General features: G+C 36.9%; 1 protein-coding gene across 1 annotated transcript; it reads left to right on the top strand.

Annotated features, from left to right (window-relative positions):
- Positions 1-3,653: 3,653 nt before the first annotated feature.
- LOC139134392 (uncharacterized) lies at positions 3,654-10,717 on the top strand. The gene is made up of 5 exons (XM_070701253.1): positions 3,654-3,899; positions 6,153-6,329; positions 6,810-7,004; positions 7,794-7,907; positions 10,463-10,717. Exons 1-5 carry the CDS (start codon positions 3,759-3,761, stop codon positions 10,715-10,717), a joined length of 882 nt encoding a protein of 293 aa, XP_070557354.1. The 5' UTR covers positions 3,654-3,758.
- The last annotated feature ends 361 nt before the right edge of the window (positions 10,718-11,078 follow it).

Here is an 11,078-nt window from a genome sequence, read left to right as displayed (position 1 = left end):
TTTACGTTTATCAAAATCGAAATCAACAGGTGTGGACGACGTTCATGCTAAACTTTTATAAGTTGGTGCTGATCTTCTTACTTGCCTGTTGAAAAAGAGGTTAAAGTTTTCTGTTTTTCCTTCTGTTTTCAGTAGTGCGAGAGTTGTTCCTCTGTACAAAGGCGGAGGTAATGTTGGAGTCATGTGAAATTGTAGTCTAATTTTAATTTTGCCGTCTCTTTCTAAACTTTTGGAGAGACATGTTGACAAAGTCCTTTATAATTTTTTTGTCATACACAAACTTATTGATTGACAACCAGTCTGGCTTTATTAGAAAGACAGTTTCCTCTAAAACAGCGTTAATTTGGCTCACTAGCGAAATTTTGCAGAATATAGACAATGTTTACTTTACTTGATTTATCCGAGGCTTTTGATCTTGTCAACCATGATATTTTATTAGGGAAACTGTCATGTTATGGTATAGGGGCCGTCGATAATAAAAGCTGACGCACAAGAAACGTAATTCCTTCGTTTTACTTGAAACCCCCTCCCTCCCCCCCCTCAAAACGAAAGTTCTTATGCGAAATCAATTTCGTATTATGATGCCGTTTCTGACACACCCACTCGCACCTCTCCGATCCGCACGCAAGTGAAAAAATGCAGTGCACATTAATTAATAACCCTCCACTTTACGCGTATCACTTTATAAGTCATTGAACATTTTAATGTGTGTCGCACGTAGGAAAATGTTTTACGTACAATGTTTCACGTTGAAAAAGCATACAAGTTTTATTTTATATTTATGTCTTTTTTTGTCTTTTCTGTTTCCGTATTTTGTGGTCATTTTGTTCTCGATGAACGCGAAGGTAGTATTCCGTTCTCGCTGCAAAGTCGCACTTCGAAAACAATAAACAAAAGTCCTTATGCGATTTTGACGTACACAAAACGAAATGAGCTTTGACCCCCTCCCCCCAAAACGAAAGAATTACGTTTGTTGTGCGTCAGCTCTTATTATCGACGGCCTTTTAGCAGATGGTGTTGTTGTTGCCTGATTTACATGATCTTACCTGGCTACTTGGCAACAAACGGTTAGTTATTTAGGTTGTTTCAGAGAGGCGTGATATACCAATTTCTAATTGGATTACAGCCAAGTCAATGCTCATAAATGTTAGAAAAAAAAAGTATCTTCTGCTTACTTCTACTTTCGTTTGAAAGAGACAAACAGTTCATTATGTGTACATGTTAATGGAATTGAAAACAATTACAAACATTCATCCACATTTACCCCCCCCCCCAAAAAAAAAAAAAAAAAAAAAAAAAATTCCACTGTGCTACCCCGTGGCAGTAGTGGAATTGTTTTTTTGTTTTGTTTTTTTTTTGGGGGGGAGAGGGTAACTGTTGATGAATGTTTGTCATGGAATGAACACGTAGATTCCCTTTGTAAGACTTTGAGTAGGAGAATAAGTATGTTGTTACGATTACGCATATGTATTCCGATTAATTCTGAACCATCGGATCATTTTACATAATCGTTTAATACAGAGTACTTTAGGACTACTTTAGACTGTTCTTGCGTCGTGTGGCGAAACACAACTGAAACAAACCTGAACAAAATTTTCATTTTACAAAAGAGAGCCTTACGTATTCTGTTCGAATTACCGAACGACTATCCTTCTCGTGAGTTATTGTTCTCTGTTAAATGTTACGTTCTTTAGACACAGAATTGTTTTTTTCTTGTCTAATTTTCATCTTAATCAAACGCGTACTGTTTCTCGACAAGATATTCCAAAGTCAGTATTAAATACTGGTCAACGGAGTTTTCATCACCTTTCTACAAAACTCCGGAGTTCTCTGCCGAATGACATAAGACATACTCCTAATATTGTACAGTCTAAGGCGAGGCCGAAAGAGTTTATCAAACTGCATTTTTCTTTGTGAACAACTTAGTTTTTTATATACTTTCTCCCATCAAGGAGAAGTTCAGATTTTTGCAATCTTTGCCAGTGGTAATTGTCTGGGTTACTCAATGAGTATTTTTCATCGCAGCTCAATACATACGCCGGCAAAGATTGCAAAAATCAGTAATTTTTCTTCCATCGATGGCAACTAGTATTTTTTCTGTTTCTCTGACATCTGTTGTCGATAAAACTCTGTCATGATTCCTTAACCAGTCCGACAAAATATTAACTAATTGTGAAAGCCCATACATGCTCCTTCAGGGACAGAGCAGATCACTTTAAACAAAACTCGTTTTCAACATACAACACACAATCAAGACATGTTTTTTTGCGGCTAAAATGGGAGCCCATGGAAGTTCTCTATAGCGCCACAGCTACAGGCTGTAATTTTACAGGTATATTGGTAAAACAAAATGCAGTGTATCGGCCAAATGTTTCCCTCGTAAGTAAACAATTGGGTTTGAGTATTTCTTAAGATTATGCTACCATATGACATAAGATTGTTTACTTTCGAAATTCTGTCGTGACAATCACCATCTGTTCAGAGTAAAAAACATGTTCAATTTAAAAATCACGCCGCGTTGATTAGCCTCTCCATGTGCAACACATATGACACAGCGTTCGTAATTAGGGACTCCAGCAAACTCAACTGTCACAATGCAAAGAGAAATCGCAATATTTTGCAAGACGCCTAGATTCTGTAGGCCATACATCTCTGACAACTATCACGGACCATAGCTATATGGCTACAACTCTACTAACATCCAATTTTCACTTTGCTGTTTAAAGGTATACAGTCACCTATAATCTAAATATGCCCATATATGGTCAAAGAGGCGTTCCTTGGTATTCAAAATGCCCATGTAAGGGCGCTGTTTTTAAAAAGCGGCCACCCGCTTAAAACTTGTGATTGGTTAGATTTTTTCTTTCCATGGTAACTGTGGCAAAATTGAAACTTGTGACAGTATACTTTTAAGGTAGAACGTGCCACGGGGACAGATATTCGGACTCTCAAATTTCTACAGTTATTTTCTGATCTACCATTTGTAGGGGCTCATTTTAAAGCTCTTGGAGAAAGGAAAACTTTCACCGGTTTAGTTTTTCGAAAATCCAAACTTTAATTTTCATTCCAGAGAGTTAACACGGGAATGGCGGACATTTTGAATTTCAAATATAACAAAATGTTGGGTAATTTGTTTCGCTAGTTCCAAAATTTGCACAGTGACCCCCGATTTTAATTGTTGGTTTGGTAAGAAGAGAATGGTTGGAAGCTTCATTCAGGAAAGTTTGAGCAAAAGTTTTAAGTCTTTCAATTTCGAGGCACATACTACCTTAAACGCCAAGAGTAGAATTAAAAGCGAAGGTTTCTAGATGACTGAGAGCATCTCCCTCTTTTAGAAAGATTCTCTTTAAAAAGTCAATCGGACGCAGTATCTCCCAACAGATGACAATCTTGCATATTATGAGTTAAGCCCATGATATATCGGGCAGTCGACTCCCCCCAACGAAAACTTGAGTCACGTTGGCTGTAGGGTCACGGTGTACGGCGGAAGCGATCCGTATTCTCCAACAAATGTTGATTTCATTATGAAGCGCTTAGGTTGCGCAGAAGCAGAAAGCAGGGAAAATGTCACAGTTGCCACGTACTGCAGGAATGCAGGAATGCAATTTTTCCACTTAGATATGGAAAATTATTTTTCTGGTTAGCAGGGAATTTAGAATGTTGACAGGGGAGCGCTCTAGTTTTAGAAATTATTTTTCTGATTGGCTTTGATTGGATCTGTTGCACACGAGATCCGGTTGTACTGGCTATATATACAAATGCCCAGAGAATCTTGGCATATACCACGGACTGTTTCACCTTTGCTGTCATCGATAAGACTTATCGGTTTCAAGCGTACAAGTATGGACCCAGAGAAGTCTGTCAACACGATGAGCCAAAGTTTGGATCAACTAACTAGCGTAAGTGTACTTAATACCAGTATATAGTCGAAAGTTTTCAGACTTGGATTTTAGTTTAATTATAACGCGCTTATATCATTTTATATTTAGGGGAAAGGAATCGGCGTTGATCCCGAATATTTGTAAAATTAAAATGTCATTTTATCGATGCGACTATGTTTAATTCTTCAAACTTAATGTTTTTAACTAGCCGCAAGCCGATGTCTATAGACCTATACTGCCTAACGTGTGGGATCGAACGATCGTACTCCTCAACTTCGAATCACGATTCAACATATCGTGAATTTTTGGATACTTCCGATGTAAGGCCGCGTTCAAAAAAAATGGTGAGGGGGGGGGGGCTGGAGGAATCGTGATTGAAATCTTATTTTTTTTCAGATCCCCCCCTCAATACCCTAAAAACTTTTCAAGTCCCCCCCCTCAATACCCTCAAAAATTTTCAAGTCCCCCCCCCCAAATTACCATATAGCCACATATTTATTAGGAATGCACGCAGAGTAAAAAAAAACATGTAATGTGTCGTTCTAAACGCAAATGTTCAACACTACCTCTTATCAGCAGGTTGTAGAGCCATATACCAAGGGCAAGTTCTTAAATTGATTCATTTTTAAATGCATTAGTGAACTTTTTGGATTTCTCAGTCTAAGCCACTTTGAGTTTATCCAACTCTGGCCAGTTCAATGGCACCAACTGAAAAGCACACAAAATGACAATCATGAGAGAGTATGAAAATTGTGTTTTCCTAGCTACGTTTAACCAAATTGTGAAAAAATGAGCACAGTGACCTACCGAATTTTTTTTTTCAAAAGTACAAGACATGTACAACTTAGATGCCACTTATAAAATGTTTTACAAAATTGACAATACTGGAAGGTTAAAATATTCCAGGAAATTAATGTTTTAATCTCAGAAATTTTGGGTGTAATAATGGCAAATTTGATAACAAATAAAACATTCCATTTAATCACACATTTTTCCGTTTAAATTACAGTCTTTACTGTTCAGAGTTTTACTTTTGTGTTATTGGTACAATGAGATGTGAAAATTTCATTCACTGCATGAACTTGAAATGAATGGTTTTATATATTGATTTTAAGTGATTTTAGAAAAACTGGCTTTTCATCGTACATTTGTATAAGATCAAGTATGGTGACCCCATCTTTTTTTCTAATATTTGATTGTTCTCATATGCCAGAATTCAAAAATTCATGGTAACTGTTAGTCCCCTAGTCTTCTATGTGTTGCTCTCTGGCTGGATCTTGTGTGATTGTTTCACTGTCAATTGAGTGTCCTAGGACCGAAACTCTTCTTAAACTACATCAGAGTCAGAGCTACATGTATCACTGTCACTGCCAGTATGTAGTAGCAGGGCAGTAGTTGTATTAACTTTTCATTTTGACAATATTTTTGTTCAGTTTATACAATTGTGTTCTTGTTCTACTCTCTACAGAATGTTGAGCTATCCAGTATTCATCTTGCCAACACAGCCTACGTGTACCGTGCATTTGCATCATTCAATTATCACCAATATTTAGACAAACGGGCTTTTTTGACCAACTGAATATTGTGTTTTTCAGCAGCATGCTGTAGAAAGACACCAAGAAACTGTGTTTGATACATTGCATAGAAATATTGAACAAATTATCAACAGTTGTAGCTCCTACCCCATTACAAGGCCAACTTGTTCTATGAAAATTTAATGGCATTCATACATTTTTAGACTTTTTCGAGATTAATGGCATTCATACATTTTTAGACTTTTTCGAGATTAAAGACATAAAATATGACAAAACAGTTCTAGATTTTGTTTAATTATTACTAACATTAGAACCATTGGACGACATCAAAATGTTGGGAGTCAAAATATTTTCAGGTCCCCCCCCCCTATAGGCAGAGCAAAACTTTCAAGTCCCCCCTCGACTACCCCAAAAATTTTCGAATCCCCCCCCTGAATTCCTCCAGCCCCCCCCTCACCACTTTTTTTGAACGCGGCCTAAATCTGTGTTAACTGTAACTGATTATCAACGCTTTTGACATCGGGTGATACGGTTGGCATATCCCCTTCAGCTTGTTTCAAAAGAGTGCATGCTACCATGCATTGAAGGTACGTATACGACAACTTTCGTACGTTTTGTGGTTTCGTACATCTAAAGCAGCATTTTCTCTTGATGAGAGCGTATGATGCATTTCTTAGTAATGATGGCCCAACTGGAGGGTCTAAGATTTTTTACGCGAACGTTCTTGAAATTACAGATCGAACCGGGGAATGACAAAAAAGGAACCCCTCTCTTCAAGACTCGCAAGTTCAAGGTCGGTGCCATCCTGAGTTCACTGATGGTAGTTGGTTTGGTGGCTGTCGTCTGCGTGCTCTCAACTGGAGTACTAGATAACAGCGATGGCGATGAAGATGTTGATGTCTCGCAATATAAGGTAAAAAGGAGACAGTTTAAAAGCTGCATTTCAGCTAAAGTACCCTGGCTTCATACCCGGGCAATGCAACTTTTCTTTTTTAAGCAACTACATCGACGTGGGAGTATTTGTAGAACTTTTTATGAAAATAGTGCGAAAGCCCTGATCAAAACAACTATGACACCGACGACGATAAATACCTTTAAGTCTAATCTGACATAAAAACATGCATTTATCTTGGTAACACTTCGAGTGATGCGAGGTATATACGTGAGTATACCCGGTACAGATGACTCCGGTATCCATAGTTATGACCAAAGAGATATTTTAATGATAACGGGGAACTCAAAAAACCCCGAAATTTCAATCAAAACAACAACAAAAACTCGTTACATTGAATAACGTTTCAATTCTACATTAATCTATGATAAATGAGGTTATAACTCTTTGGTCAATTTACAATTTGGCCAGACGTGAACAATTTGACCATTTCATTGGTAGAGATACTCCATCGAAGTGAAAGGCATGGATGGCAGTTCATTTGAAGGCTCGATTGCAGTGAGTGTCGCAAACGGTGAAGAGATTTACAGGACCGGCTTCACAAACTCCAGCGGTGACACCAAGGTCATGATTGGGTCAAAGTCAAGCGGAGATGCGCCAGCTGAAATTCCTTACCTAGTGCGGGATGTAAACAAGGTAGGGGCTCGTAGCTGTGTGGAAGGACGAAGTAAATGTGTGAATTACCTGGTGAGCAAAGGGGTTACAGATGCATGCATTGCGGCTGTACATTGCGTTTTGTGCATTGTGACAATTTGCGTATGGCGCTTCTTGTTTGAAAACGTACCTCCAAGTTTCTCAATCAATGAAAAGTTTAGCTTGACTACAGTCCATGGACATAGTCCTATGTCCGACGACTAAAGTGCTCACATTAATCATCCTCACCGGTTTTACTTCGATAGAAAATCACAGCTTTCAACAAAATTTTCACAGAAATTTGTTGTTATCTTAATTCTTTTCGTATTTAGCTTGGATCAATTTATTTGGCGTTTCAAATTTAGGTGTGGACAGAGATATACGTTAGAGGAGTCTGTTCCAACCCGTTTAAATACATGTACCTGTGAATATATCAAGTACTCCTTGGTCAAACTTCGTCAGAGACAAAACAAACCACAAGTCTGTGTTCAAGTGCGCCAGCTGCGCTCATCTTGATTGACATTACACATCGATATGATATTCCGAATCTTTCGATTTCAGTATTAAAGAATTCCTTCCTTGAATTCCTTCCTTGTACAGTAGAACGTCAAAAGCCAAACTCAGTTCAATTGTTGGTAACTGCCTAGCGCAATTCAATCGTAACAAATTGAGGTTGGTTGATGATTGGTTGAGTGGATGTGTTTTGGTGTGGGTTAATTAATCTATTCATACAAAGCCATTGATGAAGTTAAGGTTGCTAATACACTAAATCAATTTTGTGATTTGTCACAGAAATTAGACGTTTTAGTGGACGTTCAGAACTCTGTGTGCCTCCTTTCTACATACGACGCAAACACCGAAGTAACTCCTGGAGAACTGAACAGCTTCATGGACTCACATTCTTCGGTGAGAAGACCATCCTCTTCTCAAAAATGTTTGGAATGAACTGCTTCCCTCATCCCTTCACATCTCACTTCATGCGTTTCTGAACATCGAACAAACGTGATAGCTCATTTTTCAATAATTATTTTATATCGCCCTCCAAAGAAAACGGATGTTTCTGGTCTTTGTAGAGCTGGTTGGACAAGCTGTATCAACTTTTTGTTTTCATATGTCGGTAAAACTATGCTAACGACACTCCTGTCTATGAGTCTATGGAACTAGACGTTTGAACTGTGTAACATTGATTGAAGACTGTACAATAATTGAAGCATTAATGTGATCAAGTTAGTAAGTTTCAGGTGGGACAATACAAAACATGAAACATTTTGCGTTGAACTAGAATTACTGTCTCACGGAATATTCCTGTTGTGTCGTTTTTAGCTAACGTGTTCGCACGTGAGCTAATGTCGTAGCGATGTCTGTGTGTCTGTTTGTGTGTCAGTCTGTGTGTGCGTGTCTGTCTGTCTATCTGTCTGTCTATCTGTCTGTCTGTCTATCTGTCTGTCTGTCTGTCTGTCTGTCTGTCTGTCTGTCTGTCTGTCTGTCTGTCTGTCTGCTCGATATCTCAAAAACGGCTCGTCAGATCAGAATCAAATCTGGTACATAGATTCAGTTTGCAAATGGCAAGAACTTTTTAGTTTTTGGTGGGTGTTGCTTGCCTACTTTTTGTTCATTTGTATAATTAATGATTTTAGAAAAAACGCATATACATTGAGAACGACTGCACACAATTTAATGAGATTTGCTACAAATGTTGACCACGCCAAGATATCTCAGTCGTGAAAGACAGTAAGGGGTGACATGAAAGATAACTGCTAATTTACATGTTTGATGAACTTTTCTAATTAGGGATATATATCTGAATTGACTCATCCAAATTGACAAAACTTGGTATGCATATTGAAGATACTATGACTTAACATTATTGAAAGTCATTAACAGTTTTTACTTCAGCCAATTCCTTATTTATTATTAATGAACTTTCCAAATTAGGGATATATTATCTGAATGAATTTCTAATTTGCATATTTCAATTAGGGATATATATCTGAATTGAATCGACCAAAATTGATGAAACTTGCTATGTACATCAAAGATACAATGATATAACATTATTGAAAGTCATTAACTGTTTTTACTTCAGCCAATTCCTTATTTGCAATTAACTTTCCTAATTACAGATATATATCTAAATTGACTTGACCAAAGGTCATGAAACTTGCTACTTACATTGAAAATACTATGATATTACATTATTGAAAGTCATTCCTTATTTGCATATTTAACGAACTTTCCTAATCAGGGATATATCTGAATGAACTCGACCAAAGTTGATGAATCTTGCTACATATATAGAAGATACTATAATACAACATTATTGAAAGTGCTAGCTAGTCATTAAGCATTTTTACTTTAGCCAATTTCTTATTTGCATATTTAATGAACTTTCCTAATTATTTCCTATCTGTATTGACTAGACCAAAGTTGATGAAACTTGCTATGTGCATTACAGATACTATGATTCAACATTATTAAAAGTCATTTAACATTTTTACTTCAGCAAAGTCCTAATTTACATATTTTATGAGAACACTTAAGTTAATTCCTAATTTGCATATTTAATGAACTTTTCTTATTAGGGATATATACTTGGTTTTACTTGATCAAAACATGTTGTGTTGGCAATAAACATGATTGGAACTAAATTGGGATAATTGGACCTTCATATTTTTCAAAGTTCTCAAAAATGTTAGCTGCTCTATAGCTGAGTGTCGCAATATTACAGATTACTCATAAAAACAAGTGTGTAACGTAAAAAAAAGCAGGTGAGCTTACTTTTGCAGATTTAAAAGATATTACTTCGCCATCCAATTATCCTAAATTAGTTCCAATCGTGTTAATATTGAAAGTCATTTCGCAATTTCATGCCAGTTATTTGCATATCTAATGACCTTTCATAGTTTGGCATATATAGCTTGAAGGACTTGACCAAAGGCAATTACACTCGCTATATAAAGTGGTGATACAATGACAGCAGTCAAAGAAATTAATTATTTTTATTTCAGCTAATTACATATTTGAATACTTAATGGCCCTTAGAATTAATCTGTGGTGAATATTGTTCATTAATTTGATCATAACATTTTCCATGAAGTTGCAAACATGTGGCAACGGTTCAAATTTACACATAAGTGCAATATATAATTAAACACGTGAGTATTTTCAGTTCATATCTGGTTGTATCGCTAGTTCGGTCGTTAGCTCAGAAAGACACACATATATCATCAAATGAGGGATGGGGAGGGAAAGAATGAAATTTAAAAAGATCACTCGTTACTATATACTGTTTATAAATATTACGATGAAAATGATTTTTACGACCCGACAAGGAATTATCTGAAGGTTGAGGTCTGACGAGTGGGTGAACTTTTCAAAAAATGAACTTATAAGTCTTCCCTTTGACGTATCTGGTTTACCTAACACATATTTCATCAGCACAAAAATTTGTAATTAAACAGGATGAAATTCCCAATTCAGACGAAGTGATAATTCAAAAGATGGAAGTCAACGAAGATGCAATCGACGACGTGTATGCTGAAAGTGACGTCATTGCCGCCCACTGCACTGACAAGGTCTCCTATTGGACCGTGGTTACATCGCAGACAGTATCGTGTGCGGGGTCCGCCTGCCCAGAAAGTCGCTCAGCTGTCGACCATGGTCGGCACATTGCAGTTGCCCAGAAGACGATTGGAGGTATATACGCCTATAATTAAGAACGTAATACGACACTCTTATGATTCATGGTACTTTAAGATTGTAGATTACATTGCTATGATTCGATATTCTTTATGCTATGGTGTCTTGATAAATATTTCCCATTTATTTTAGCATTTTTAATCGTGAAAATGTTGAAAAAAACGACATCATGACATAGTTCTCATAAGAAGACTTTACTTGGGATACTACTTTCGGTGGGAAAAACCGGAAAAACAAAAACAAATTACGTGAACAGACAAACAAAATAAATGATTGAAATCCGTTGACAATGAAAAAATGTCTTTCTTGCGAAAGGAATTCCTAAAACGTATCCCGAGTTAGGAAGAACGAATAATGCTGCTATAGATAGTTAAGAGA

This window comes from Ptychodera flava, chromosome 6 (genome assembly GCF_041260155.1).
Source record: "Ptychodera flava strain L36383 chromosome 6, AS_Pfla_20210202, whole genome shotgun sequence".
In the NCBI taxonomy this organism is placed as follows: Eukaryota; Metazoa; Hemichordata; class Enteropneusta; family Ptychoderidae; genus Ptychodera; species Ptychodera flava.
Note: the sequence above shows the minus strand (reverse complement) of the source record. Positions and strands in the feature narration are given on the sequence as shown.

What these genes read in the sequence shown, in the direction of transcription:
- LOC139134392 (XM_070701253.1), top strand. Translation starts at nt 3,759, where the DNA reads ATGCCCAGAGAATCTTGGCATATACCACGGACTGTTTCACCTTTGCTG. An exon ending in TAGTGCGGGATGTAAACAAG is followed by an intron (nt 7,005 to 7,793) that starts GTAGGGGCTCGT and finishes GATTTGTCACAG; the next exon opens with AAATTAGACGTTTTAGTGGA. An exon ending in TCATGGACTCACATTCTTCG is followed by an intron (nt 7,908 to 10,462) that starts GTGAGAAGACCA and finishes GTAATTAAACAG; the next exon opens with GATGAAATTCCCAATTCAGA.